The sequence below is a fragment of the Heterobasidion irregulare genome, assembly GCF_000320585.1.
Source record: "Heterobasidion irregulare TC 32-1 unplaced genomic scaffold scaffold_06, whole genome shotgun sequence".
NCBI lineage: Eukaryota > Fungi > Basidiomycota > Agaricomycetes > Russulales > Bondarzewiaceae > Heterobasidion > Heterobasidion irregulare.
This window is the reverse complement of record NW_009258202.1, coordinates 2,101,868-2,129,811: the sequence shown is the minus strand read 5'-3', so window position 1 is coordinate 2,129,811 and position 27,944 is coordinate 2,101,868. Positions and strand designations below refer to the sequence as shown.

The 27,944-nt window shown below is 51.8% G+C and overlaps 15 protein-coding genes across 15 annotated transcripts; 5 read left to right on the top strand and 10 right to left on the bottom strand.

Annotated features, from left to right (window-relative positions):
* Positions 1 to 62: 62 nt before the first annotated feature.
* HETIRDRAFT_321333 (uncharacterized protein) lies at positions 63 to 2,206 on the bottom strand (the record flags this gene model as incomplete). The annotated part of the gene is made up of 3 exons (XM_009549435.1): positions 63 to 1,281; positions 1,333 to 1,834; positions 1,885 to 2,206. 3 exons carry the CDS (start codon positions 2,204 to 2,206, stop codon positions 63 to 65), a joined length of 2,043 nt encoding a protein of 680 aa, XP_009547730.1.
* Positions 2,207 to 2,635: 429 nt separating this feature from the next.
* Positions 2,636 to 3,523, top strand: HETIRDRAFT_102104 (uncharacterized protein; the record flags this gene model as incomplete). The annotated part of the gene is made up of 4 exons (XM_009549434.1): positions 2,636 to 2,711; positions 2,767 to 2,773; positions 2,833 to 2,939; positions 2,991 to 3,523. 4 exons carry the CDS (start codon positions 2,636 to 2,638, stop codon positions 3,521 to 3,523), a joined length of 723 nt encoding a protein of 240 aa, XP_009547729.1.
* A 445-nt stretch (positions 3,524 to 3,968) lies between these two features.
* On the bottom strand, positions 3,969 to 5,385 carry HETIRDRAFT_319856 (uncharacterized protein; the record flags this gene model as incomplete). The annotated part of the gene is made up of 9 exons (XM_009549433.1): positions 3,969 to 4,181; positions 4,234 to 4,492; positions 4,557 to 4,624; positions 4,676 to 4,750; positions 4,800 to 4,883; positions 4,938 to 5,024; positions 5,079 to 5,132; positions 5,189 to 5,243; positions 5,303 to 5,385. Coding segments are annotated over 9 exons (978 nt in total), but the record flags the coding sequence as incomplete, so codon positions are not given.
* Positions 5,386 to 6,709: 1,324 nt separating this feature from the next.
* Positions 6,710 to 8,953, top strand: HETIRDRAFT_476839 (uncharacterized protein; the record flags this gene model as incomplete). The annotated part of the gene is made up of 4 exons (XM_009549432.1): positions 6,710 to 7,090; positions 7,167 to 7,327; positions 7,384 to 8,422; positions 8,480 to 8,953. 4 exons carry the CDS (start codon positions 6,710 to 6,712, stop codon positions 8,798 to 8,800), a joined length of 1,902 nt encoding a protein of 633 aa, XP_009547727.1. The 3' UTR covers positions 8,801 to 8,953.
* Positions 8,954 to 9,181: 228 nt separating this feature from the next.
* On the bottom strand, positions 9,182 to 10,268 carry HETIRDRAFT_452487 (uncharacterized protein; the record flags this gene model as incomplete). Its single annotated transcript, XM_009549431.1, has 8 exons — positions 9,182 to 9,231; positions 9,290 to 9,405; positions 9,467 to 9,516; positions 9,571 to 9,586; positions 9,648 to 9,698; positions 9,758 to 9,916; positions 9,971 to 10,047; positions 10,107 to 10,268. 8 exons carry the CDS (start codon positions 10,266 to 10,268, stop codon positions 9,182 to 9,184), a joined length of 681 nt encoding a protein of 226 aa, XP_009547726.1.
* Positions 10,269 to 11,987: 1,719 nt separating this feature from the next.
* On the top strand, positions 11,988 to 13,693 carry HETIRDRAFT_476837 (uncharacterized protein; the record flags this gene model as incomplete). Its single annotated transcript, XM_009549430.1, has 4 exons — positions 11,988 to 12,062; positions 12,114 to 12,242; positions 12,297 to 13,376; positions 13,430 to 13,693. The coding sequence occupies 4 exons, from the start codon at positions 11,988 to 11,990 to the stop codon at positions 13,511 to 13,513; spliced, it is 1,368 nt and encodes a 455-aa protein (XP_009547725.1). The 3' UTR covers positions 13,514 to 13,693.
* A 176-nt stretch (positions 13,694 to 13,869) lies between these two features.
* Positions 13,870 to 15,183, bottom strand: HETIRDRAFT_320049 (uncharacterized protein; the record flags this gene model as incomplete). Its single annotated transcript, XM_009549429.1, has 4 exons — positions 13,870 to 14,309; positions 14,359 to 14,523; positions 14,576 to 14,953; positions 15,000 to 15,183. The coding sequence occupies 4 exons, from the start codon at positions 15,181 to 15,183 to the stop codon at positions 13,870 to 13,872; spliced, it is 1,167 nt and encodes a 388-aa protein (XP_009547724.1).
* A 2,338-nt stretch (positions 15,184 to 17,521) lies between these two features.
* On the bottom strand, positions 17,522 to 19,424 carry HETIRDRAFT_476828 (uncharacterized protein; the record flags this gene model as incomplete). The annotated part of the gene is made up of 4 exons (XM_009549428.1): positions 17,522 to 18,439; positions 18,521 to 18,846; positions 19,192 to 19,301; positions 19,335 to 19,424. The coding sequence occupies 4 exons, from the start codon at positions 19,422 to 19,424 to the stop codon at positions 17,775 to 17,777; spliced, it is 1,191 nt and encodes a 396-aa protein (XP_009547723.1). The 3' UTR covers positions 17,522 to 17,774.
* A 378-nt stretch (positions 19,425 to 19,802) lies between these two features.
* Positions 19,803 to 20,471, top strand: HETIRDRAFT_321194 (uncharacterized protein; the record flags this gene model as incomplete). The annotated part of the gene is made up of 1 exon (XM_009549427.1): positions 19,803 to 20,471. The coding sequence occupies one exon, from the start codon at positions 19,803 to 19,805 to the stop codon at positions 20,469 to 20,471; it is 669 nt and encodes a 222-aa protein (XP_009547722.1).
* A 220-nt stretch (positions 20,472 to 20,691) lies between these two features.
* HETIRDRAFT_427857 (uncharacterized protein) lies at positions 20,692 to 21,230 on the bottom strand (the record flags this gene model as incomplete). The annotated part of the gene is made up of 5 exons (XM_009549426.1): positions 20,692 to 20,714; positions 20,773 to 20,842; positions 20,903 to 20,964; positions 21,029 to 21,175; positions 21,227 to 21,230. The coding sequence occupies 5 exons, from the start codon at positions 21,228 to 21,230 to the stop codon at positions 20,692 to 20,694; spliced, it is 306 nt and encodes a 101-aa protein (XP_009547721.1).
* A 1,813-nt stretch (positions 21,231 to 23,043) lies between these two features.
* Positions 23,044 to 23,264, bottom strand: HETIRDRAFT_169785 (uncharacterized protein; the record flags this gene model as incomplete). The annotated part of the gene is made up of 2 exons (XM_009549425.1): positions 23,044 to 23,190; positions 23,250 to 23,264. The coding sequence occupies 2 exons, from the start codon at positions 23,262 to 23,264 to the stop codon at positions 23,044 to 23,046; spliced, it is 162 nt and encodes a 53-aa protein (XP_009547720.1).
* Positions 23,265 to 23,595: 331 nt separating this feature from the next.
* On the bottom strand, positions 23,596 to 24,102 carry HETIRDRAFT_102095 (uncharacterized protein; the record flags this gene model as incomplete). Its single annotated transcript, XM_009549424.1, has 1 exon — positions 23,596 to 24,102. One exon carries the CDS (start codon positions 24,100 to 24,102, stop codon positions 23,596 to 23,598), a length of 507 nt encoding a protein of 168 aa, XP_009547719.1.
* Positions 24,103 to 24,638: 536 nt separating this feature from the next.
* On the top strand, positions 24,639 to 25,056 carry HETIRDRAFT_319326 (uncharacterized protein; the record flags this gene model as incomplete). Its single annotated transcript, XM_009549423.1, has 2 exons — positions 24,639 to 24,901; positions 24,966 to 25,056. The coding sequence occupies 2 exons, from the start codon at positions 24,639 to 24,641 to the stop codon at positions 25,054 to 25,056; spliced, it is 354 nt and encodes a 117-aa protein (XP_009547718.1).
* A 318-nt stretch (positions 25,057 to 25,374) lies between these two features.
* HETIRDRAFT_427855 (uncharacterized protein) lies at positions 25,375 to 25,908 on the bottom strand (the record flags this gene model as incomplete). Its single annotated transcript, XM_009549422.1, has 1 exon — positions 25,375 to 25,908. One exon carries the CDS (start codon positions 25,906 to 25,908, stop codon positions 25,375 to 25,377), a length of 534 nt encoding a protein of 177 aa, XP_009547717.1.
* Positions 25,909 to 26,943: 1,035 nt separating this feature from the next.
* HETIRDRAFT_102092 (uncharacterized protein) lies at positions 26,944 to 27,907 on the bottom strand (the record flags this gene model as incomplete). Its single annotated transcript, XM_009549421.1, has 4 exons — positions 26,944 to 27,019; positions 27,087 to 27,121; positions 27,189 to 27,322; positions 27,364 to 27,907. 4 exons carry the CDS (start codon positions 27,905 to 27,907, stop codon positions 26,944 to 26,946), a joined length of 789 nt encoding a protein of 262 aa, XP_009547716.1.
* Positions 27,908 to 27,944: the final 37 nt, after the last annotated feature.

The window sequence follows — 27,944 nt, the reverse complement described above, 5'->3', positions numbered from 1 at the left end:
CGACCAAAAGTAAAATACAAGCATTGGTCCCTTTCCATTGGATAGAGCAAGCAGGACAGGTTCTAATCTTCCATAGAACCGTCAAATGCCGGACTTACCGAGACAATAGTGATTTTGCTCTGCTGAACACTAGACTCCTTTTTGATTTTCGACATCTCGCGATGCCAGAGGGCGGAGATCTCTTCCTCCTTTACGTCGACTGGCATAGACGTCGATTGGGGCCCGAATTCGATGCCTAGGCCGCGAAGGACTTCATCGGCCCTAACTCCTTCCACGAACTTGATGTCTTGGGCCTTCAAGCCCTTGCTGCCACCACCAAAAGACGAACTGCGAGCAAGCTTTCTCCCCTTGGTCGGTGATGAAGGACCAGACGACGACGAAAGCGAGACAAGGCCTACTGTCTCCAGCATCCCCGCCAGGTCACAGAACTCGCTACGAGAGACGGGCTTAAACACATCAGCCTCTCCACGAGTGAGAATGGCCGAATAGAAAGAGTGGAGATGGGTTGTGTCGATGAATGAGCTCCCTGAACGAGGTGTAGGCGACGGGGATGAGGAGAGTTTGTTGGAAGAATTCGAGCGCTTGGTTGGGGATCGGGGAGGGGTACGGTAAGGTGACGTATTGGGACCAGACAGAGTGAGGGCTGCCTCTACACGTTTACATGCCAGAAGGAGGGCGAGAAGAGCAAGGCGAGCCTGGAGGCCGAGATTTCGGACCTTCATAACGACTTCGCTGTTGCTCGACGTCTTGGTGGAAGAACCCGACATAGCAGGCACGGAACCAACCTTAGATGAAGGAGCATAGGCTTTGAGGGCGGAGAGGATATGCGAAGGAGTAACGGTCGGTGCAACGTAATCCGCTACACGAGCGGAAACGGAGGCCTCGACCACGGCTTGGTCGATCGCGCCTCGAAGAACCTCGAATATAGCACGGACATCACCTGTCTGTGAGGCGATCTTTTTCGACAGGAGAGTCAATGAAGGAAGGGGAAGGAATTTTCGGACGATATCCTCTGAGATAGCCAAGTCCTGTTCTGCCAAGGGTTGCAAGCGAGCTTGTATGATCTGCAGCAGTTGCGCGGGCTGATAGGCCGCAAAGTGAACGGTCTTGACACCGGTGATGCCATGCATCGAGAGCTGAGAGGCTGACGAAGTAAGGGTATGAGTGTTCGCAATGCCGATGATACGTAGGGTGGATGGATGATCTTCGGCAAGAGAAAAGAGGGAGATCAGAGCATGTGAAGACGTGGCAACGTGGTCCATTTCATCCAAGACGAGAATGCTACGCAGGGGAGATTAGTGTATGCGACGACGGTATCAGACTAGTAAGTACCATTTGGAATTGCGGCGCGCAAGAATGTTTTCAACGCAATGGCGAGATTTCTTGCCGCGAGGGAGGGAGCCCCCAAGCTCTTGCAATAATCGTTCCCACACGGACTCCAGGCTATTGAAGGCCATGCAGTTGATGAAGATGACGTTGACACCATGCTCAAACATCTCGACCTCGAGATCGTTGAGGACGGCAGTGACAAGAGCAGTCTTACCACAGCCAGGGGAGCCAGAAATATACAGCACGGGATTTACGAGATCCTCCGGCTTCGGAGTTGCCGCGAAGAAAGCCGTCGCGAAGTTTCGGATCATTTCACGTTCGGCGCTACGGCCAGCGATGTTGGCATTGCTATTGCATGTGGCACGCAACAGAGCACGAGCACGAGCATGGAGAGGGAGTTGAAGAGAGGGAGTTCGTGGTGGGGTCTGCAGGGCCAGGTGCGACATTGCGGTGGACGGAGTGTTGGGTATTTGCAAACTCGACGTCGACGCACGTCGGCGAGGAGCTTTCAGCGAAGATTAGTACTCGAACATATACAGGGCGAGGCGCACATACTCTGCCGGGATCGTGTTGGAGTCGTGAGTTCTGTACTAGTGCGCCGTAAGGCTCTGGTAACCCTGCCACCTCCCGGAGATTCGACGACAGCATCACAACGAAAAGGTGGGACATTTTCTTTGTTCCCTTCACCATCGAGGAGGGTTAAAGAGGTCCTCGCACGTTTGGCACAAGGGGTGCTATCGGGCGTTAAAAATTTTGCCTCAGTCGACACATCGTCGGTGTCCGCCGTCGACGACGACGACGATGACGACGAATCTACATGAAGCTGGCCTCGCTTCCCGAGTACTGAGCTTCTGGTCGTACGAGGAGGCGTCTGCATTGTCGACATCGACGAAAGAACGGGCGAAGACGGCTGCTGACGACGGCCAGTGAGCTGATGAGAGGAAACAAGAGCGACGCAAGGAAAGTGCCGTGGTGGTTATACCAATTACCATATATTTCCAGCTCCGCCCGATCGTCAACGCGTCCGGGCGCGTACCGCGTCGCACCCATCACGTGTCTCATTAGCGCGACGCGCTCGCGTCACGTGCGTGACACCGTCGGAGGTAGAGCGGCGCTATTCCGCGACGTTGTGTTGAGCTTCGTCCTCAAGCAGCTGTCCAAGACCAGGGAGCCTCTCTAGAGGTATTATAAATCACCATGGAAGACTCCCGCAGCGTGCAGCAGCCGTCAAGCGAACTCCTTCAGTCCAAAATAATCCTGACCACAGTTGTCTTGGCCTGGGATCCGTTCGCACGATTTCACTTACATGTCCATCGCCGCAGCCTCTGCCCTCTACCGCTATAATGAAGTTGTATATGCTCGCCCTGCTGACCCTTTCATGCGTGGGAGAGGTTTTTGCGGCTAGTGGATGTGACAATTCCTCGGACGGCGATTCAGATTCCGAGTATGCCTCTCATAACTTATAACTACAAACCTCCTGATTAATATTTTCGTATAATATAGCGATGAGAATACGATCGTCCTAGCAGAATGCAATGGGAGCCTCAACAATCAAAGGGGGCGCCGTGGTCTCGGCGGAGGCGCCATCGCCGGGATTGTCATTGGAATCTGTTTGTAGTACCCTATTGTTAGACTATCTTGATGGCTGAACTGTGATGTAGTGGCTCTACTCTCCCTCATCATCCTCGTTCTATTTTGCCGGAGAAGAAGGGCGATGAGAGCCTCTTCAGCGGCCCGTGGCGATATTCCACCCCCAGTTCCGAGCAAGCCGCAGACACGGGCTGCGATTGACACTGTCACGCCCATGCATAATGTGGATTCCTCGACGCATTATGATCAACCTCTGCTGTTACACCATCAGAGGGACCTGTCGTCCCATCCTTCGTCCCATCCCCTGTCCCATCCTTCGCTCCTCACGTCTCATAGTTCGGTCACGTCTTCAGGTTTACCGTCGAGGAATCTATCGTTCTCGCAACCGTCCACGAGCGCGAGGGAAATCCGAGCGGACAGGGAAATGGCCACGACTGCGCCATCATCTTACAGCAACACGCCGGCGCAGTTCTCTACGAGACGCTCGTCGGAGCTTCATTCCGAGATGGTAGGATATCAGAAGGTCTTACAGGACGAACGTCGCAAAGGGACTTCCGCCGCGGTCGATCCTCCGCCAAGCTACGAAGCGATAGATGTTGAATGAGGATTGACAAGACACACGGTCTCTTGATGTATACATGTATCGTGCAGCGCGGATCTGTGTGCATGCCGTCGATGTCACTAGCCGTACACATACCCTTGACGGATGCGATTTTCATGGTGCCATAACATAAGTATGCAGGGCCCATACATGATGGATATTGATTCTTGGACTGTCCGCTGTCCCTACAAGTCTGTCAATACCATGATCTTGTGTCAAGTCTGACAGAGTCTGATGTCTGTATTCCAAATTCCTCGCGATGATCGCAACAAGTTCTCGATCGGGAAACTATGAAACAGCATAGCTTGGATGGTATCAACAGGATGACTACATCCTGACGGAGATTTCACTGACATGCCAGGAGGAGTGACAAGTAGATGCAGTTCCGCGTTGGCAAGGTAAAAGGAAACATGCAGTCCTAGCAAAAAGAAGCCATAGCGCGAAATAGTCAAGAGACCAAGGAAGCGATGTGTTCGTTGATCTTGGTCGCCAAGTACTGAAGAATTGGATGCTTGTCATGCTTTGCACCCTCGAAGCCGTCCATGTTGACTGAGGACAGGATTTCCGTCTCAGCCTTACGTCGGGTGTGCAACATAGCCATCAACTCCTTCTTCCACTTAACTGGCAGCATGTCAGGAGGTCTCTGAAGCATTTTGATGGCCTAACAAACGAGATCCTGCGTTGAAGAATTTCGGAAAGAAAAGGAGACTCACCTTCTTCTCGTCATGGTTTGATATCGGGATTAGCATGTCCTTATCGATACCCAATCTAATGTAGTTCAGTGAGTTAGGAGCTCCCAAAAATAATGAAGGTTCTCGCTTTGATAATTCGCTCGCCCATATCCCGATGCACACCACCCTGCTGGCTGCTAGGCCTTCGCGCTCATGTTGCATGGCATGGCTTCCGAACTTGTATGTGGATACGATATCCAACCCATAAGCATCACCATCAACCAAAGCCAAAATCGGTATGCTGAGCAGATCCCAATATCAAGCTTTCTCAGTAGACAAACCAAGACATAGAAAATAATGCGCACCTTGGAGGAAGATTGTCCGATAGGGTCTTGACAAGCTGCCGGGTGGCCAAGTCCGGGTAGCCTTTACCCTGACACACCTATGAGTCAATCTCTTCGAACATGAAGTATTGATTGATCACTGTTATGATGAGACCGGGTCCGGGAAGAGATTGGTGCTTAGTAAAGCGTAGTCTGCAAAGCGTTTGGAACACAGCCTTACTTGATGTCAGTATCTAGGCCACGAGGAAGAATATCCGTTGTCACCTCTTTTTCGACAATGAGGACCCATGAAACATCTTGTTCAAGCTCAAAGCGGACAATATCCTCGGCGGTAGGAATAAGTGTGCCCTAGAAAAACTACGTCAGAGAGAGAGAAAGAAATTACTGTAAACGCAGGAGGACCTCAGAATCAGTCGCGCGGAGAATCTCATCCCCAACAAGCTGTATGCAAAGACCAGAGCCGCAAACAAGGCCCTTAGATGATGCCCGCTGACATTGTTGTCAGTCGCATTGAAACCGAGTTGTGAACAAATTAATACTGACGACGTTTAAGTCAGCCCTTCCGACTCCTATGGTGGCAGCGATGTCGTCGATGAACTAAAATTGCCTCTATTGCTGGGTGCATTCAATCAAGTGAAGAATCATATGCATACGCGGTCGACAACACTTTGGGATTTGAAAAGTGGGACATCCTTGTAGTACATGTCGCTGCACGGAGAGCGAAATACTTGTAAATTTTGCTAGCCATCTAGGAAAACCATTCTTACCGTTTGGTGGTCGGAATTCCATCGACCACGGCCTGATGAGCCAGATCCACAATTCTAAATAATTGAGCTAGGAATCGTGAGGATTAGATCTGATAAAGAAGCGCATATATGAAGGTAAACAACCAAAAGGCCTTGCACTTGACCCTTTGCCATTTAGAGGAAAGCGAAGAGAGCGTAACGGTAAAGTCCTACAATATACGTTATTTTCATGTCTATCTAAGTACATATATTACTCACTTGTCCCTCGACCGCTTCCTTCGATTGGCCAAGTGCACTGTGACTCTTTGGGTAGTTGCAGGCTTTTTGGGACGTGTGCCAATATCTGTGATCTTCGGCACGGCACAAGCGGCAGAAATCTGAGTCAAAAGTGATAGGACCATATCCTCGAGACCATCCGATGCATCAGTACTGAAGGAGACGGATGAATGATGGAAGGCCAATACTGTCCGTACTACGAACCATGCAGGTGTTCTGTACTCCCCTCGTATTTGTCCTTGCGGCTCGTCAGTTATAATTTCCTCTGAATGTGCGATGAGCTTCGAGGGAGTCAAAGCCGTGGTCGAGGAGCAAGGCTCATCATCAGAAAAGTCCAAGGCGGCATCACCCGTTTCCGTATAGGTTTGCTCAGTTATTGCACAGTCCGAGAAATTGTCCTCATCGAGAGATTGTAGAGATGCCCACAAGCCATGATCACAATGGCCAAGATCATGACTGAAATCCATGAGAACGTCGGCCATCTCTTTCACGTATCGAGAGCAAAGGAGTAGGAGAGAGAGCGTCTTTGCCCTTCTGGGAACGATCGAACTGGTTCAACGAGCGCTAGACACGATCGTGGCTACGCGACTGGATTGGTCATGTGATGTGACATGAGATCACGTTTCTAATATTGCTTCAAGTTGCCACGCACCGACCCGCACTGACTTACACTGACGGGCAGTTTGTATAGGTCTGGATGTTAGACATAGTCTGCAGCTATCCTTAAGGCTGTCCTAGCATGGGCTGGTATCTTGTAATCTCGAACTTTACGAGATATATGTTATCAAAACCATCTTAACTATGCGCTATCTCTCCTTCAAATGGTCAATATGTGCCGCCTATGTTAGCACTTTCGAGCGCGTGGAGAACTTATCCCACCAAGACCCCCGTTGTATGATAAATTTGTCGCTATCGTGTTGAAACGCGTCTGAGGCTCTCGCGTCGCGTGGGTCGCGACGCGTTTGTTTGTTTGGCCGGTGATGAACAAAGACGGACGAATTGGACCTCAGCCACCTCTGACCACCGCCGTATTTCTTGGTCGTCTCTTTCTTGTCTTCACTCTCCTCTGCCTCGTGTGCTCATCGGCTTCAATCTTGATACTCAACAACGTTGTTACACCGTCCCCACGCTGGCTAATCGCGATACTTTACGATGACTACTCTTCTTCGTCGGCCTGCTCTCACTCCGCGCACCCTTCCCCAGCTCCCCACAGTTGTTTCGCCTTTACAAGCGCGGTCAAAGGCATCGACTTCGACCTCTAGCAAGCGACCACGCTCTCCAGATCCAATGTTCGATAATCAGTCGAACAGCGTCAAGCGCCTAAGGGCCACGCCTCCACAAACCGCGAGTCGTGACGATGATCCAAAAAACAAAGATCGCCGCCGGGCAGAACGAGAAGCTCAGAATGAAGAATTCAAAACCAAATACACGCGCGCTTTCCCGACTTTTGTATTCTATGTTGACTGGGATGCCGATGCGGAAGGTCAGGCCGTCAAGGAACGACTCTGTGCTAGAGTCTTGCACATGGGTGCGGTGCGTACATATTTCACGGACTGCAAACAGATGCTGATTGACAGTGTCAATTGACTGCGACCCCTAACGTGGCCAGCAAATCGACGATTTCTTCTCCAACGCAATCACACACTTCATCACGAACAAACCGATACCTTCAGACGACCTAGGCGCCAACAAGGAGAACATGTCGAGATCTCGGCTTAGGACTTCAAGAACACCGTCACTCCTCAAGAGTCCTATCAGGCTCAAGGGCCGGTGAGTATCGTTCACCGAGCTTTCAAATCCATATATCGAACACATACTCGCACCAGGGTGACAGACGATGTCCCTTACGACAACCTCGTTCGGAAGGCCATATCTTTTGGTATGAAGGTTTGGAGCATCACGAAGCTCGAGAGTGTCCTCGACCGATGCCAGGCACCTGGGGCGCCTGCTGCCGCTGCTGCCTCTTCTGCGGCTCTTTCCAACCAACGTTCCCTGTCCCGGGCCCTCAGATTGGAGCAGTTGAATGGGACGACCGAACGTGATCCTCAACAGAAGCAGTATAAATTCCGATACTTCTCCAAAAACAGCTACTTCGTTCTCGTCGAGGACTTGAAGCAAGAGTTAGCCACCATTCACTCAATGGAATATCGAATTACCAAGAAACCTGATGGCAGCGAACAAGTCTCCTGGCCGGTGCTGCACTGCCACCCCAAAGCTCGCGGGCCCTTCATTGAGTATGACGAGAGAGAGGCACGGCGGGCCGCGAAGCTTGAGAAGCAGGACAAGGAGAGAGAGGAAGAGCGGCGACGACGGAAGGCCAAGCTTCGTGAACGAGAACGTCGGCGGCGCGCTCATGAAGAAGCGCAGGCACAGATGCAGGCCAAGCGCAGTGGCGATCTAAGGCGTACTGTCTCGATGGTCAACCTATATCGACGTGTTCAAGAGGAAGATGCCGCGAATGGCCTGATCGATCTCGACGCTGAGCTCTGCGATACTATGGACTCCGCGAACGCCTCTGGGTATCTGCAGTCTGGGACCTACATGGCCGCATCAGGAAATAGTGTCTCGATCACTTCTACTACTGGCACGACGTCGACGGCTGGGCATCAACTTCGCAGCGTGCAGCTCCCGGCAGGGTTGCGTGAGAGGCTGCAGCAACAGGTGGTTACCTCACGGAGAGTGACGCTGGGTCCCGCCGCGCAGAACCGCAAGATTGGAGATATGGGCCCACCTGTTGGTATTCCCGAAAGGAAACCCCTGAGGAAAAGCAAGAGCACCAATACAATGAAGCTACCCGAACGCGAGGAGGGGTCCAAGCCTGGTTACTGTGAATGTTGTCGCACCAAGTTTCTCAGTTTCTCAGAGGTCAGTGCATGTCTCCTCTTCATCATGGCTGCGGCTAACTGCGAGGTCTTTGGCTAGCATATAAAAAGCGTCAAACATCGCAATTTTGCCGCGAACGACAACAATTTTCTCCAACTTGACGATGTACTTGCACGCGTGCGCCGACAGACGTGTCAGGAGACCGAAGCCGCGAAGGACCGTGAGGCAGCAATGCGCGGAGATGTTGGCGATCATGAATACAGTCCCTCTCGTTCGGAATCGGAGGAGGTCGAGGTTGATCGGAACGTACGGACCGTATCTTCGAGCGAAGGCGACCTGTTGCCTCCGCCCCAAGTTCAGGAGAACGAGGAATATGATTCAGAGGCTGATGCGGAGGGAGAAGATGACGACGAGCTGTGAGTATTTTGGCGCAGCCTCCGTCCATCGGATTTTGTTGTCCGTCACCATCTTATGCTTGAAGAACGATTCAAAGGACGGGTCTCATACACCGGATACTTCTGTATTTTTCCCAGTGCAATTGTATAATATATTCATCCCTGTTATCGTTACTGGATTTATGGTCTCGTTTCTTCATGGAATGGACACGTTAAGAAGATACAGAGTTGAATTGGCGAGCGACATTTGTTCAGGTACCACTCTATACAGTTGGGTCCATTACATATCAATTGCAGAATAAATACAGGTATAAAGCGGCGTGAATAATCATGACAATCGTAACGGATACAGTAAGACGGAATAAATTCCGAGTCGGCCCAAGAATCCCAGGATCCAAAGGAGGGTTCAAACAATAGTGACCGTGAGGAGCTTGGTCGTACCATCTGTCGCGATGCCTACGAGATACATAGATCAGATGTCGTGAACATGTGATGGAAGCGCTGGAAAGCAGACCGTGATTGACACCAGTACTTCCGGGAGCAAGAAGGCCCGTGAGGTTCTCAGCGACAGTCGTATATGACACGCCGTCAAATGAGGTAGTGCCTGCAGCGGCTGAGACGAGGTCATCGCTGATGTGGAGGTTTGGCATATATATAAACTCAGCAGCTGTAATGGTTAGATAGTACTCACCGCCCGATATTATATCCATCTGGAACAATGGTATGGCCTTCAGTGACGTTCTGATATATGCATGGTTCAGTGTGAACATTTCCGACATTTTTATTGCCGCTTACCTCTTCCTTCGATACGCTAAAAAACGAGGCCGCAGTGATATGAGCGATATGTTCAACATACACACGACACAACTCACGCAAGGAAGAGTGCGCCGCTGTTTGCGCTCGGCCCATTCTGCCGCCACATTCTGTTCTTCGTCGTCAGTTTGGCAGATCAGTAGCATTGAAGCCTGATCATCGGACTTACCTGAAGTGGTTTCCGCCAATCAAGCTCTCCAAGCAGGTGCCGACATCCGAATTGCCATAGTCTTGGCGCAGCTCGATCGTCTGGTTCAGGGAGCCATTGCCATCTCCAAGATTCGCTGTCTGTGGGGCTCCGAGATGGATGCCGAAGCATTCGATGGAGCTGGGGCGCTGTTGTCAGGTATATGATCTGCACGATTATGATGTCTCGACCTACAATCCAATGGAGCGGGCATAATTGAGGAAGCCATCGTCTGTGAGCACGGCGGCGGAGCTAAGTCCGGAGATGATGACCTATACGATGCACCTCCGGTACGTCATGCTAGACGTATGCTTTGAGAGTTAAGACTCACGTTCAGAGGCTCGCCGAGATCGCCGCCCACTGAGTCAAGCATAGATCCACCCCCTGCATTGGGGTCGAAAAACGAGACAGCGCGTTTAATATTCAACCCTGAGCTGGCAAGGGTGGCGGTAGCTTGAGCGGCCAGGAAGCACCAGATAGCGATACGAGCCATGAGTTTAGGCTAGTGAGGGAAGGGACAAAAGGCGGAGAATAATGCGATGGAAGAGGCCGGAAAGGATCTTTTATATCCGTAACGCAGCGGCAACGAACGTGGCATATGCTGCCGCTGCTACCGAACTCGCTATTTTGAGAAAATGTAATTGAAGAGCTGATAAGAAGCTTGTGCAATACATGATGCATGAATGAAGGACAACCATGTGATGACGGCTTCCATGGCACTGCTGGATAGAACTCTAGCGCACTAAGAAGTTTAGACAGCACCCCGGAGTAGCAAGAGCTCAGCTGAAGGAAGCAACGTGCCACGATGAGCTGTCACATGCTGGTGAATCCAGCGCAAGTGCGGGCATCTGTACAGCTGCTCTGATGAGAGCGTGTATCTCAGTGGGAGCCGCATTGGAAGATGTCGCACACTTGCATGGCGTCATCAGCGCTGACTAATTCCGCATCTATCTTGGTGACTTGCCTTCGGCGTGCTTGTGTCGCCGCTTCCTTCAAGTTTGGCTAAGTGCGCATGCTGAGTGCTGTGACTCCTGCACGTTCGATATCAGACACGTTCCGCGGCTTAGATGGAGATGTGGGTCGTAAGGAGGGCCTATCAACGCCACCAAAGGCCGAGAGTCCGGGTGCCAGAACGGCCTCACTGGACCCACCAAGCATAAAGCACGCTCTGTAACGTGTAGGAGGAAACTCAAGCGTATTCTTGAACTGAATGCGCCGTCTATTTCGAGTTCAACTGTACCTGAGACTAAAACTTCCGCCCATCAAGGTTTGGTGAAAATCTTTCCCAAACAGAGGACTGCAGCGAGGTCAGAACAACAACTGATTAATACCCACCAGACACCTCAGTCAACTCGATCGCGAGGAATGAGGAGGAACGAAGCTCGCCTCCTGATACAGCTCTGTTGGCGACATGGTACCCGGGATGGGCGACACAATCATGATGGTGTATGTATCTTGCAAGGTCCAAGCGCCGCAAAATACATGGACAGCGTTTCTGACGGCAGTGTGCCCGGTATCTGTCGGCCCGCGTGATTAAACTTTGTCATTCTTCTTGCCCATCTAGGTAACTAAGTACGTAACGACTTGAAGGGATGTCTTGTGTCAAGGAAGAAAGAGACAAGAATCCTGACGACGCAGCTTTGTCTTTGAGATTAAAATCCATCTAGAGACCACTACATGGAGGAGAGGAAGTTGAAATAATTTTTGTGCTTTGTTTCAAGAGGCACGAAGACAGGAGCTGTCACAGCGTCACAGTCACACTTAGAACGAACTAAGTTCCTAGTCCAGGAAAGTTGATCTCTCTAGGATCACGGTTACCCCTCCACGACATTCAGCCGCACGACCACATGTAAGTCCCGTTCATATCGTTTTCTCCACACCATCTCCTTGCGTCCTCGGAAAGTGACAAAATATCGCCCTATTTTGTCAGCTCTATCGCTTCGCGTGGCCTCATTAGCATTCGTGGCAGCTCTTGCCGCCCTTGGCGCCTGCAAACTCGTGTTTTCGTTTCTTCCCATCCTTCTAATCCATTCTTTCGTGAGTCAATTGAGTCCGATTCGTGATTTTATCTGACCTTTTTTGTTTTATAGTAGTATCTCTGCCGTTCTGCTGTGCCCTCGAGATGTCCGATTTAAGAATGGGAATCCCTTCGCTGGGAGAAGCCGTGGATGATAGCCAACTTACCATCAGAATTCCAAACCCCAAAGTTTTTATGGCTCGTCAGTCTCAGTGGAAAGGACGTAGAGGGAAGCCGAGGTGTGATCATTGTCGATTAAATAATTTGAAGGTCGGTCCCGGATTTTCTCAAGTTCGTGTTGTGTGACTAGATTTGGAGTAGTGCGACAGGATTCTTCCAACATGCAATCACTGCTCATGGGCGAATCGGGAGTGCAAGTACACGCCTTTACCGACACCAGCCCACCGAGGCATACCTCGTTGCGATAGGTGTCGTTTTCACAATCTGAAGGTCAGCTCGTTTCTTCATTATTGGTAGCCCAAATCTTATGCTTCAGTGGCTCAGTGTGACCGAAATCTTCCCGTTTGCAACCACTGCGCAGGAGATGAAGGAGTAGAATGCAATTACACTCCAAAGAAGCGACACAAAGTCCCGTCAGACCATGCTGCCACCGTTGCTGCTGCCGCCGCTGCCACCATTGCCACCATTGCTCCTGCTGCGCCCGCTTCTGCCACTGCTTCTTCTTCTGCTGTTCCAAAGGAAAGACCAGCACCTTACACTGCTAAAACAGCCTCTTTTCTCATCTCAGATATGCCAAACGAGGAGAGTTATACCACTGGAAATTGGATTGCGGAACATCCGGAGGGCGTAAAGGGCAAACTACCCTCGGGCATGTACGAGATCTACTCGGATGGCTCGCCAGGATCTGATGATGATTCTGCCGATGGTGTCAATACTCCCAAGCATCGTCCTCCTTATGATAGCAGTACCTGGCATTCTCGCGCCCGCTCTATGGGTTCGTCTGCATCAAAGTCGTGTACCTTTGACAACAAACTTCTCCCCGGCCGTCATCTTGATCCCTGGTACCATTCTACATTCGCACCCCTTCCGAGATCTATTCTGCAAGGCATCCGTACCGTGAATCCTATCGAGATGCCCACCCGACCGAACTACGATGAGGCTTTGAACAAATTCCTTGCAGAGTTGCCCGCCGAGCTACGCGAGATCGCTGCGTTTACACCGGAGACATATGCGGATCTTACGCGTGCCGTCGTGAAGGGTGATTTCTCGACCTTGACTCCTCGAGTGACCTCGTGGGTTCAATACCATCATGTGCGTCCCGGATCCCGGAAGTACCATCTACTTCTACTCCCTCGTGAAGCATACTTCAGCATCCGTGGGGAGAAAGAAGAGAAATTGCGGAACGAATTCATCGCGGAGGTAGATGGAGAAATACCAACGAACAAGAGTTCGGCCACCTCCCTCGGGCATGGCCCCGGCCAACATGTCATCAATAGCCACGAGGGCGTCTCAGCGTTCCTCAGAGTCCCTGTTTCGACCCAGATCTACGATATATTGGTTTATGCACACAAGAACCACGCTTCAACAACTCAGACGCTTGCGCAAGTCAGACAGGCTGGAATCGTACGTGTCTAGCCATTCTTTCCGCGTATGCAGTGTCTGAATATGTGGGTTAGGCTTCCGTCACTTGGCCCATGGTGGAGACATTTGTTCGCTTGTGTCCCTTGTGCAGTGCGCGGGCGAAACCGATAACCCTGTGAGGATTTTTCTGTCCAATGGATTCCAGATAGGTTATATGCATGTTAGTTTCTTTTATACGCATGGTAGCCTCTTTTATGCAATTTGGCAAGGGTATTGGAAGGGTGGAACGTTGATTTTACCAAGAATAAATTGTTGACAGCTTGTGTTAAAGTGTAATCACCAGTCGTTGTGTACGCTTCTGACCACGTGTTTTCTGCTTTTGACTTTCGATAGTCGTCAGTGCTGTGGCCAGTCATCGGCGCCGAGGGCTGGCTACCTAGTCAGAATGCGTGTATAATCGACATGAACAGCAGAGCATCTATTGAACAATCCCACTACATTCAATCAACGATCGAGATCCTAGAGCGACAGACTGCTAGAATCGTTGCACAATCACCGTGACATCATCCATCCATTTCTCGTCCATTTCCACAGTTAGATATTGCGAGACCAGACGGGTATCCGCTCCACCTAAAGCGTCTCTCAGCAAGATTAAGGACAAGTTGCTCTGATCTCGTGAATCAAGAGACCGTCCGACAGTCCTGACCCATCGATTGATTATGTCCGCTCGCGAGCGATCATCGTACAGATCTCCTAGGCCGTCGGAACACATCAAGAGAAAGAGGTCCCTCGGTCGGCCAGGAGCACCTCTCGGTAGAGGTAAGTGATAGACGTCAGGCGTACTGGAAACATACGGTGGTGTCGTGATGCGAGAGATGAAGGGCTCTGGTCTCTCCACGGTCCACTCTTGGCGGAAACCAAGAAGAACCCGTTGAGAGTAGATAGCGGGTATCTTGAGCCACGTATCACCGACAGCTGAGGTGTGTTCAGTCACTGTCCTGTGCATTCTATAAAATAGTCTTACAACGAGTAGGGCCCAAAAATCCTATGACTCTGTTATCTAGGGTGGACTCTCGTTCTCCAGGGTGCTCGCTTCGAATGCGATGGATTTCATGAAGATTTTCTCCATCATGAAGCGTAGTGGCAAAGCTAGCATGCCACTGCCCTTGCGCGTTTCGGGAACCGAGAACTGCAGAATGTTAGTTCAAGGCCGTGATCAAACAAAGAACGGGGCGAAGTACCCGCTTGGCAGTCTCCTAAATTTGCTACCCATAAATTGATTTTGGCCGGATCGGTCAAGGTGATCAATGCCGTACTTCCTTGAAGACAGCGAATGGCAGAAGTGGTGTTTCGTCCGCCAGTAGCCCGATCGTCAATTATGTGTCGGATCTGCCCGTCGCTCATACGCGCTAAAGCCGCCGGACCACCCGGAAACAAGCTCAAAAATTCCGTAGTGATCGAATGGTCGAACCGAACGATGGCGTCAGACAGAATGCTGGAGATTCGATCAGGAGAAGGAGGGGTCCTGGGGGACGCGCGTAGATACGCGTCTAGGGAGTTTTTGACCATGACCGGGATCGTCTGTGCGGTATGGTCTACTGTTGAATGACCAGCATGACCTATTGGGACGTCAGCATGTCACCAGACATTTGTATGCGTATTTACCGTCGAATATGGCAGTGAACACCCATGTGCCCCCTGGCATCGGCCAGTGTTCAATGCGCGAGCGGTCCTGGCTTCTAAATTCAAAAATAGGGCATGGCTGGAATGTGATGCCGTCGACGCCTTCTCTGGAGCATGGATTGGCTAGCCTTCGAAGCTCGTTAGATAAGTGTGTCTCCGATAGCATACGGTATGTCCATCTCTCGGGACCCCCACGACCCATGTCTGTGGTAGAGAAGTCTCGAACTTCATCGAGAGCGCGACGGTTATCTGCAGCGGTAGCTGAAGACAGGGACACCACTCGGTGCTGCATGGCGAGACTTTGTTGGTGGAGTGTGGAGCGCTATCTGGACTCACTTTTTATATATGTGAGACGCCGATAATGCGTCGCAGGTGAGTGGGCATCATAGCCCGATCCGTAACGAGGAACTGCAACATGATGGTGGTAGCGTTTTCTCCTTTACGATACAAATGTGTCTGCAGTAATTGATTGGAACCCTTTGGAACCGCGAGTCGGAAGATTCCGCAAGAGTGAGATGGCGGGCAAATCATCAGGAACGAGTCCCTGCTCGCACCCAGAAGGGAAATCGAAGGAGAGAAGTAAGGTCGCAGTAGGAGGGGAAGTCGAAGGCCTGGGGAAGCAGTCTCTGAAAAGGACGGACATGGGTGTGACTCAATGACCAAGACTGATGATGTGGTGATGCTTGCGTTGCACTGAGACGTTCCGAGGATTGCGGGCGGCTCGCTCAATCCTGAGAGTTGTCCAGAAGCATATCAGAGCATAGCCCAGATGCACGAGTCTACATTAAATGCGATGGGGCGTGCAGCATTTCCATTTCGCGGAGAGCGCGCGAACGTGTGTAAATTTCTATATTGAGCGCGGTCAGCGGTTGCGGCGCTTGTGGCGTGGGTGTTCGGATTGACCAAGACGTCTCAGCAATCTAGAGTCTCGAGGCCCAACCCGAACTCTACGTTTATCGACGATCTCCTTATGTTTGCCGCATACCATGGCCATCATGTCATAGGGACACTCGACTCCATTGTCCGGACATATGCACACCAAGTCTTGCCCGGCAACGTGGATGGTAACTTCCGCTGGCAGAGAAGGTGTCAGCCAATTCTATTTTGTATGTTCACCGCGGTTCATGTGTTCAGGCAACGGCACCACCCATCCCCTACCGATGCCTGGCACCATAAGCAGGGTTTCTCCATACAGTAAGCGTCAGCAACAGCATAACAAAACGTTTCAACCCGAGAGAACAAAAGTTAGCATCGCTCCAACAAAATCGGTTAGATCGTCATATCCCACTAATTTCAACAACACTCATTTCCGTGTGTATGCATGCCCTCCAACGAAATTGTCCACTGTTGTTTGATGGACGAATCAGGAACAAAGTCTCTGCGATATTGTCCGTGGTCCGTTAATTGGTGGCGGTGTCCTGTCCTCCGATCTACTTTCACCCACTTTCACGAGCCTCGCCGATTGTAAGGGGGGATAGTGTGTAAATATCCACCTCACTCTAACACCACATTTACGCTGCATCTTGATGGGTCAGGGCGTCGGCGGATTTCAACCCGTTCCGCATGTCTTCGGAGCTACTGGGGCTTCTCGAGTCTTCTGCGGCTAGACTGGTCAGGTTAGAACACCCTTCCCCAAGCCAGTAGCTTCTTACCGTCAATTTTCTAGAGACAAACACAAGAAGATCAACGGCATGCCGCCACACGATTCCGTCGTTCTTCATATGCCTCCTGATCTCGTTCCGGAAAGACAGTCCTCGATCAATGGTACCCGAGCTGCCCTGAATGCAAACCAGCGGCTTTCCGCTCGGTCAAACCCCTATGGTTTCAAACCGCCCTGAATCCCTTAGGATGGGTCTGTGATGGCAGTTTCGCGATATCTCGACAAATCTCAACTCTCTTGGATGTTTTGACTTTCTCATTTACGGGTCTTGCCGGTGACAGGAACCATCCACTCGCACCTGAAGACCTTCAGTCTCAAAGAGTAATTTAGGTAACTAGTGCCGTCAATGAACTGGGACGCGCCCGCTATTCCCCGCGGACTGCGTCATTGCAGTAGCTTAATCACCGATATCATTCACCGCGGATTGCCGCCATGGTGCCTGCAGCTGAATTGGGTCGGTGCAGCGCGCTTTGTACGTACACACATGCATCAGCCCGAGCCTGCTTGTTACTTATCCAGTGCGGAACCACGTACGACGTACAGCGGCGTTCAGGCGATGTTCATGCCGGCGGAAGCAGCACACGATTCCTTCGAATCGTCTCGCCACTGCTTGCATGCCTCCACACTTACCATTAACGTCGTGATTGACGGCCCTGTTTCCTCTTCGGGGGTGTTCGGTATGTTGATATGAGTCCCATTTCAAGCTACAGCTAGGACACAAGGTCGCTAGACCACCCATAATGTACAAGTGTGCACACCTTTGAAGCTCCACACATACTCTGGAAAGTCGGGCGCAAGACCATTGACTTGCCGTTTGAACGCATCATATCAGCGACGGTCCACGACAGGGAAGCAATACAAAATAGACACAAGCTCGTAAATACTACCGTACATTTTTGAGATCTCTATTCTCCCACACCTTCTAGCCACGCGACGCGAGAACAGTCCATTATCAGAAGAAGCGACGGGCGGGATTTGACGCTCCGCACCGCACCATAGTGGCACCACAGTATACAGACGCATGCTTGGAACCCTTCTACGTAACGCAACCGGCCAACCGGTCAACGCGCCGCATTGCTGGAGGCGTCTCCCCTAGATTACGCGCACAACTCGAAGCTCGCGAACGCGAGGTCGTACCCTCCGAACTCATAATTGATCTTGTCTGTCCTCTTGTACGCGCCCCCCGCGGCAGCGGACGACGTCAGCGCGGCTCTGAACGCGCGCTGAGCGGCCTCGACGGCGGACTCCCCTCTCTCTTCCTCGGCCTCGCTGTTCCCCTCGCTCGAAATGAAAAGCGTGAGCGAGAGGCGCCCTGGCTGGAATATGTCCACGACGCGCCGAACGAGCGTCCTGATGTCGGGAATGCTTTGTGGTTGTGGTGCCTGATGGCTTGCGAGGGGCACATTACATTCGAAGCTGGCGTAGGACCAACCTTCTTCGGGCGTGACGTGAATGGTGTAGTATCCTTCCCCGCCCTCATCATCCGTGCCCGCTCCGGGAGCTTCTCTACCCTCCGCTGCATTGCCCCATTTTAATAAAGCGTTGGAGGAGTAGCCACAGGGAGAAAACGCGAAAGCATCCAGAGTAGTCAGATGAGGAGGGAACAGATCAGAAATTCCGATTGTGGACGAAAGTGTTTGTGCACGCGAGGACGGTGACTCTTCGGACTCGTCCGCGTCAGGCCCAAAGATGAATGATTGAGTAGCATTTGGAGACAGTCGGGTCATGAGGATTTCGATGGTATAATCAGTGCGCTGGGAAACTTTTGGTGGGTCGGCAGGTGCGGGTAGTATTTTTTCAGGACTCCCCGAGGCGTCGTAGGCGCCAGGAAGAGAGGTTGCACATGCAACGGGAGAGTTTGAAGCATCACTAGAAGGATTTGTGATGTAGAGGAGCCAGTGATCGCCGTTCACTTTGCCGACCGTATAAGCGGCTCCATTTTCGAATATTCCATCCAGGTACTGGACCTCGTTTTTCCACTCTCGGTGAGGGCCCTTCTGGCGCTCAGGAAAGAAGTATGATTTGCGGGAGTAGAAGCAACGATAGACGGATGGAAGAGAGGCGTGTTCGCGCGCGATATCTAGAATACGCGGCAATCCGAGCAAATTCAGGGTAGTTCCACACGTCTTCAAGATGAGACGGTGTGGTGAGACGAAAAAGGAGGATTCACTGCATGGGAGATGTCAGCGAGGGGAACTCGATATGATAACGGATCATGAAGAAGTGTTTTGTCATGAATCAAAGGGGTCGTTGTGAACTCTGCCCTGAGTCTGACAAGTCATATGTATGTGTTCGGAAAGAAGAGCAAGGCTGAGGGAAAGCGCGTTGAGTGCGAGTGAGGGGCGAGATGCCTTTGGCTGCTTCCCCCCTCGTGAGATTGACGGAAGCATGTCAGGCGACGCCGTCACGACCCATTACCAGAGACTGGACTCTGGTGAAAGAGGCCATGTGCGCATTGACACGGGGTCCTGGCCGCAACATTCATCGAACATTGGATGATCATTCGATACTCACCTCAGCAGATACGCATCCATTTCCGATCCTTCTATAACGCTCAGCACTTGACATTTAACGATGGCAAGCATGTCCTCCCAGACATGCCTGGGGACCTTCCTCAGGCCGGACTTGCCGTTCGTGGCGATAGATGCATCCGGCACATCAGCCGGGCTGGGAGCGAACCAGATCTCTAGAAGCTTTTCGGGTCCTTCGAAAGGAGAAGTGGCGGAGACGTCAACATTGTCTGCCATATGTCACGTAAACGGGTGGTGGGAACGTGTTCGAAACGGCGAGTGAGATTTTTGATCGTCTGTGAACTGATTTTGGAGTCGAAAGGGATGCTATCGACGAGGAGGAGGACCAGATACGCCGCAGAGGGCAACTGCTGGATGCATGTAACGTAGGTAGGGAGAGAGGGAGGGGAGGGGAGAGAGGATGAATTCCTCCAGGCAGCTCGAATGATCGATCCAGCTCAAAATTTTGAAGCTGCTCTCCATCTTGGGAAACAGCGCGTCATCACGTGGGAAAGTCACGCCGACCAGCGCCGACGTTCGTGCCGGAAAGACACCTCAGCTCGAAAAAACCCATCAAAATCATCCGCCGCAGTGTTCCAGCCCACGCTCTTGAACATGCTCGGTCGAATATTTCCTCGCGTTCCAATCTTGCGCACTCTTTTGCCCCGCGTCTCCCAGCCCCTTCTCCCCACCTCGCGCTTCGCCTTGGCGGACTCTCGTATACTCACCCGCGTACCTCGCTCATCCTCAAGCCGTCTGTTTCACCATACACCAGCACGACTCTCCTCATCGCTACCGCCTTCTCCATCATCCGACGAGTCCCAAGCAAATGCCAGCACCTCCCTCTCACAGCGTCTCCGAGTGCTCATCAAATCGTACGGGTGGTATGCCCTCGGAATGTACATCGTAATCTCGGTCGCCGACTTCGGTGTCGCCTTTGCCGGCGTCAACCTGCTTGGTGCAGACTACGTTTCCGCGGTCGCGGCTTCCGCCAAGGAGTGGGTGCTTGGTTTTGCGTCCTCACGCCCTCCAGAGCCGGGCAGGGAGGAGCTGGATGCAGTCGCAGCACAGACCGGTGCCGGCGGGAACGAGGGGCTGTATGCAATGCTCGTCCTGGCTTACACCGTGCACAAGACCCTCTTCCTGCCGGTCCGAGTGGGCTTGACCGCGGCCTTGACTCCTAGATTGGTCGGCTGGCTACGGGCCAGAGGTTGGGCGGGCGGTGCTGGTGCGAGAAGGGCAGCACAAGAGATGAGGAACCGGATACGGAAGGACTTGGATTGATTTTGGTATCTGCTGTGGACGATGTCCGTAGTTATCTCACCCCACTTATGACGCGTACGTTCTCGACCGTTGAGCATTCACTTATTTCATCATCCCATCTCACATTGTACAAGCAGATTGTCTAAATACATACCAGTAGAAGTACGTACTCGTACAGCGAACAAGCCTTAATGGAGACGCCGGATCGAGATTGTCGAATTCACCCTGCAGTGGAGTAGATTCATACTCCGGGTGCTTCATCCTCTAACAGATGTCAAATCTACATTTGAGTGCGAGACGCTGGATATCGGAATGTTCGCACCTTTCAGAATGCCTTCCTTCACCAGCTCCTCCGGCTTGGGTCTCTGCTGGAGCGCGTGGTCTAGTTTATCCTGAGTCACATGGATCAGTCGCTCGCTCCCGTGCATACAAGTGTGCGTCCATGGACCTACCTCGAGCTGCGACCGCTGCAGCCGCTCCTTCGCAGCTTGCAACGCCGGCGCGACGTTGTCTTCTGTTACGACATCATACATCGGTCATCTCGAAGTGACACGGAACTAGGTTTCGAAGAAGCGGACCTTTGAGGATGTTACGACCCTGAAGCTCTTGCTTATCGGGGCGCTGTTCCAGACGCTTCTCGAGATATTGAATGGTGCTCTCGTCGAGGGAGCTCTGGCGTCTGGAACGGACTCTTTCATTCGTTGCAGTCCCTTTCACGGTGGTAGCTGTGATCCCAAATCAGCAAAGTGAATTGGAAAGGACACCGAATCACGCACACATGGTGGACAGTGGTCGTTGTTTCTCGGAACAGATGGGCGTCGTTGGGGGAGGAGCAGGATGGGCGATCTGAGGACTGGCTCAGAGACGCGGGATATAGTCTGACGTCATCCTGTCCAACTGATCTGGAGTCTGCCATACCAGAAACTCATGGGCGCAGACGGTTTGGTCTAGGAGAGCGATTCGTTCTAGAAGAGATCTCGAACACTTGTTAGCGGCGACTAAAAGTAGCGAATAGTAGGGATCCCGATTTATCTCGATTATTCGGCCATGTTGACGGCGAATTTGTAGCAGAGTCCGGATTTGGCAGGTGTTGTAGTCGACGCCGGTTCATAGGATCTGCGGGCTCTGAGAGGCTCCAGAGTGTACGGTGTGCCTTTCCACTCGAACGAAGAGTCAAAGATCAAGGACGAATACACAACTCAACCAATTGAAACTCGGATCTCCGTTCGAAGCTGGTTCGGAAATGAGACATGCGGGTGCCAAGTGGCTTCACGGACCTCGGGATGGAATTTTGAAGCTAGACACACCTATTCGCTGCAGCCTTACCAAAAAAAGTCAACAAAATACGGCAAGGCGCTGCTCACAACGTCTGTGGCGGTATTGGTATTTCTCCAAACGTAAGTGCGCTCTTCTCAGAGAGCGATGTCACCCCAGTTTTACAATCACTCGAGGGATTTGTGGTTGGCCTAATTACGGTCATCGATATTCCTGGGGCGGAAAGCACATCATACTACCTCAGTAGACGGAGCGCTGCCAAAGACGATGGCTTCGTAGAATTTGACAACTAGAAGCGGAGTGCCCCGGTGAAGAGACAATTGAGTAGCCATACAAAACGAGGCGCGCGGTAATATCGGGCGTCCCAAAAGATGTACACGCCAGGAGCCGTTCGGAAGAGGCAGGCGAAGGTCAGGACCATAGTGACCGAGAGCACTTGATTGATATCGAAGGTAATGTAGTCGACTTTTCTGAGACGGCGGTTATGCTTTGATTACAGGGCTATAAATAGGGAGTCGGTTCCAGTCGAGTCTATGCAGGAACATGGCTTACATATGAAGACGATGAACTGGATCAGTGAAATGTGGGGGGTCAGCGTTCGTGAACATCCCTCGGACCCCCGCGTTTGTCCTGAGATTTGCCAGAGCTAGGTGAAATGCCATGGTTTAGCGGATCGATTTCGCTGCCATTTACGGTACAAGGTTTATACCCAGCAGCCATGAACCACGCGGAGGTGGGTTAACGATCAGATTTTGAAAGCGCCATGAAACTGCCCTGGACAAAGGAGCAACTCAGAGTAGGGTCGAAGAAGGACACTGCCGGCGTACAACGAAGAAGTGCTCACGAGGAACCAGATCGAACAAGTCTCTAGTCGTCAGGGTCGTCCTTAATGAGCCGTGACCAAATGTGCGTCGGTGGAGGAGGATGGAACAATCATACGAAAGTGATATAAGCGAATCTTTACAGATGACATTGCATAAATCCTACGAAAGGAAGATCGACGTTCGTTGCGGTGATTGTGGGGTGATTATTGAAGAAGACCTATAGGGCCGATAGAGCTACTCCTAGACAAAATATCAGTATCTATGATTAATCTGAATGCTCATAGAGAACGCCTTCAATCATGGCAGGCACAAAGTTGAAAATTTGCAATTTTCCCCGACGACTGAGGCATAGGACAATAGTACTGCGTTTCCTTCAGCTTATCATACAACAAAAAGACCGTGATTCATGTCCAGACCACTGCACGTACGCAATGATCCCGTCAACAGTGTCGTGACACTGATTGATCAAGGACGAATGCCCTCATGATCAGGTTTCAAGTTTTACACTGAGTGACCGACCTCCTTAATGAATCTGGATTGAACGTGATGAATAAACTAAGCAATACACAGAAAACACAAGTCACGCAGAATCCGGAGGCCCAGTCTGTTTGCGATGCACATGCATGATGGCAGCAATGGTCCTGTGAAGCATCATCATCAGCAATGGTCAATCAAGGGTCTGAGATGTAGCTAAACTCACAATGGGCTTCTGCATTGAAGAACGTTGATATCTTAGAGATTCGATCAAACAAAGAAAGTATCACAACTATCGATGGTTCGAAGAGATCAATGCATCTGCACAGAATTGATCAACAGCAACGTGATGTAGGGATCTATGCCTTGCATGTTTACAGCCCTATACGGGCGAGCTTGGTGCATTGGAAGCTGGAAGGATGCGTCCAATGTTTGGAGAATAAGTATATGATAATTTTGTTCTGCAGGTTACAGGGCTTCAGCTTTAGCCCTTCAACGCCTAGGGTACACTGGCTTGAACCGAACTAAAGAAATACAATGACAGCCCCACATAGCTCCATACACGCTCGGTATCAATGACCCGCCGAGCTTGCGCTGCGGCCACCACACCCTCGCTGCCGATCAGCAAATTCGGCGTCGCGCAGGCGGCGCTCTTGCTTCCACTCCGAGATTTCCCGCTCCGCCTCCTGGATGTTCCTTCGCACGCGCTGCAGTTCACTAGCCATGTCGCGGTCGTTCCGCTCTAGAAATTCGAGGACAGACATGACAAGGTTGAATGGGATGCCTTTTGGCGCGGGCGAGGGCGAAGGCAACGGAGGTAGTGGCTTATCCTCCCATCGGTCGGATGCAGGTCTGGTGATGGTGATGTGAGGGACCGCACGAACTAGGTGTATAGGCGTACGAAGGGAAAATTCAGTCAACGCGGTAGAGAGAGACGTCGTCGACCCGAGTGCGGCCGAGTGCGGGAGGGGTAATGTGGGCATGCGGTTCAGTACGGCTGAGCTGAAGACTGTCTCCGAAGAAGAGGACGAGAGGAGAGGGGACGAAGGAAAGTCAAAGCGGAGAAGTGGGCCGGTCATGATACTTCGTCCGCTGATAGTTCTAGATGTTGTAAAAACTGACTTGATGCCCAGGCTTTATAGGTCTGTCGCCAGCGATAGAATGTCGATGTCCTCAAAGAAAGACAATATTAGGATCTGTACAAGTGATTAAACGATGATAGAGTTAGGTTGGGCTGCGTGGAGCGATGAAAGCAGAGTCCCCGTGAAATCAAGACGATCAACCTCGATGAACCAGTCACGGATAATCACTTGCAGTGACGTGACCTGTTTGTAGCAGTAAACCCAAGTCTAGGGCTGGATAAACAGCTGGCCAATATGAGAGTAGGTCGGTGTCAACAACACCGTCGTCTACACGAACCACCACCATGTCCCTCTCAAGAGCGGCCTTCGCGGTCACCCGTGCCAAACCTGCATCTCCATATCTGCAGCGTGGGCTAGCGTCCTCGAGCGCTCACAACGAGCACCATCACGATGACCATCATCAGGATTCAGCGCAATACCCGAAGGAAGGTCCGTCTCGTCCAATTGGGTTGTTACAAAGTATCTCCAGGCTGATGGGCTCTTTTCAAGGGTTCACCTCGAAAGGTTGGGCGTACACCGTCGCTGCTGGGCTTGCTACGGTAGCCTTCTACAAATACGCACCGGCTCCTGGAGAAGAGAACTACATCACGCGGTACATCGAATACTACCAGACTCCGAGGGAACTTTGGGAGAGGATAAACAACCACCACCTCGCGATATCTCACGATGCCTCTGAGGCCAAGCTCCTCATAGATGATGCGAAGCGGCCCCCGGTTCATCGATACCGCTATCCACAGTGAGTTCACATCCTCAAGTCCTTGGAGTTAGAGGGGACAGCTCATGAACTATCACTGTGACAGATCTTTTGATACGGCCTCACCTTTCCTTATTCCCGTCGGTGGGCAGGTAGATCTTTCCGACCTCAAGGTGAAAGGGGATAAGGACCTGTAGACATAGAAGTCTTGAACCTGGAATACAGCCTCATTACTTTCCACAACCAACCAACACAGCATCTCGCGACACGCAAAGGCTTGCGTCTCATACATCGGGCTATGATAGTGTTTCAGCGTCAGGTACGTGAAATGCATTAACGCCAACGGATTACAATTATTGCGCCCACTGGCAACCTCTAGTCTAGTGCTCTACTTGATTCTGCAAACACGGCGAACCGCCTTTTTGCACACCTCAGTCTCATTTGATTCTTGCTGAAGGTGATGGTTAGCACCAGGCAGGACACCATGAGAAACTCAGCTCACCTTGCTTGTACACCTAAGGGTAGTACATGACGTATGGGACGAACGACCTCCTCTCTCTCGCTTGACTGATCGTGGCACTGCTGGACACTTTCAGATCTGGTATGAGATCCTTTTGGTTGAACGCCACATCCGCGAGCTCCTTCCTCATCCAGCCCCTCTCCTTGAACAGCTCGAAGAGCTCGAGCACAAAGTCCCTGCAGGTCCACTCTTCGAACTTGGGCTTGACCTCGTGCGCGCGCACCGCATCGACGAGCGCGCTGACCTCCCGGTGGGGCACGGTGCCGACCTGTAAGCCACCCAGACACTTCCCGTTCCCGATGAGCGCGTCGGTGGGGTTGTAGAAGAGCGACCACTGCTTCCCGCGCTCGTCCTGGTGGACGCGGTCGATCACCTGGAAGCTGGGCCCGGAGAGGCGTCTACTGCTGGTGATGACGTGCAGCGCCCAGTGGAGCTGTGGCTCGTCGCCCTGGCCGAGGTCGTCGCGCTTGTACTGGACGAGCACGATGGGGTGTTTGGCGTTCGTGAGGGAGTCTATGAAGGACGCCATCTCTTAATCTTGTGATCGGGGCCGGTTTGAGGGGGGGATGGTTGAAGTTGAGGAGCAAGAAGTGGCTGGTTGTGGGTGCTTGTGCGCCGCTTTATATTTTTTTGCCTCGGTTGACGGGTGAACGACAGTGTGGTTAACCCAGTTAGGCGAGGACAATGCAAATGGATCGCGACTTCGCAGCCCCGGGCCATTGTCTTCACGTGACTGCGAACAGAAGTAGGATTGAAGTTGAACGAATCTGAATCTCAACCTATCTCGACATGTCTCGACTAACATCTGTCCAGATAGCGTTAAGACACAGTGTTGACATCCTTCCAAAATGGTTTCGGCGATTGTGAAAGTCAGGCGCGTGAGCATGGCCTCCGCGCTTTTCCTGGTTGATGACTGGGTGCCTGTCATGACTCTGCAGGCGTCTGAGCCTGTGTGTTTGTCGGAGTTAAATCTGATGAGTTGCTGCGATTGAGTCGGACCAGGTCGGACCTTCTCAGTTGGAGGTCGTGGTTGAGATGTAACGGGTCCACATTCATCAATCACCCTCTGATGAACAACTCATCAATTTGGTTCTTCGAATCGAGTCGCTCCTGTCTGGAGTCTAGACCGCCATGATGGGATGATCCACTCCGAGGGAAATGTGTGCAGACATCTCCACGCCACTCCTTGCAATCTGTCAATCATCAGCCATGCCTGTATTCTATGCGGCGGTGTCGCGGGCATCTGCGCTCGTTGTCTAGGCTCGAGTGAGGCGGATATACGTCCTAAATCCTTTTTGTGGCAGTGATATCACCGCAGGCGGGGCAGCTTTAACGGCTACGAACATTTCGAATAGATAGTAAGATTGAATAATTATGGCTAAACATGTGGAGGCTATCAAAGTATCAAGTACTAGGCCATTATATAGCGTACAGCTCCGCGAAGAATAACCGGTACAAGGGCCATAAGATGCAGGCAGGCAAGCATGCCTGCGGCTATAATAAAGTCTGTGAAGAAGGCGTAAACATCAGGCACTCGTCGACAGCGAGAAAGAAAACTCTCGGCCTACCGATCGTGAGCGCTTGGCATCAGCTGGTTTATCTCTTGAGTTTCTTGCTTAATTGGACGCGGGACTGGGGGTCTATCGAGCAAAAAAATGCGGAAATCAGCCGCTCGTCTAGAGCTCGAAAGTAAAAGTGTCGACGCACCGCTTGCTCATGCGCTCAGACGCTGGCTTGTGCACCTATCAAGAAGAAAAAGGCGGACGTCAGGCGCTCGTCCAGAGCTAGAAAGCAAAGGTCTCGGCGCACGTCTCGCTCCTGCTCCCAGACGATGTGTGGCACCAGCTGGCCCATCTGTTCGGTTACCTCGACTGTTTTGACGCTGGCCTGCCTAAGATCGGCCAAGAAATCATCCTCGTTGAGCGATCGCTTGAGGTCCGAGCCTAGATCCTTAGACATGCAGTGAAAGCCGCGTAGTTGCTACGGCAGTTCCATTCTTCGTGTTTCGGGATCGGGAAAATCTTGATGTGCTCGACAACCTTGTCGAGTAATTGGGCAGGAACGTCGCCGACCTGGACACCGCCGAGGCCTTTATTGGAGCTGAAGAGAGAGACATCCTCTTTGTACCAGTGATTCCATTGATTAGCGCGAGGAGCAGCGTATTTATAGTCAACGGCGTGAAAAGCGTGCCCCTTCAGAAGTGTCAAGTCGGTGAGGATGAAGAGGGCCCAGTGGAGGCACTCTTCGCAGTCGACGCCGTAGTCGTCGCGCTTGTACTGGAAGAGGACGACAGGAAAGGGTTTGGAGGACATTTGAGGAGCGTTTGGCCAGTGACGAGAGATATTGACGCGTTCAACGCAGCAAGTCTGAGAGATCGCGAGCACGAGAGACAGAGAGCAAGAGAAGCCGAGAGGGGACTCGGTTTGGTCAGAGGAGCAGGAGATACGGGGTCCATTTATACGATCCGACGCTGGAGTGGCCGACTGGCCAGAGATTGTGGTGAAGAGCCTGAAGACGAGTGGCGGCATGATCACGATCAGTGGTCAAGAGACGCGGCGAGTCGAT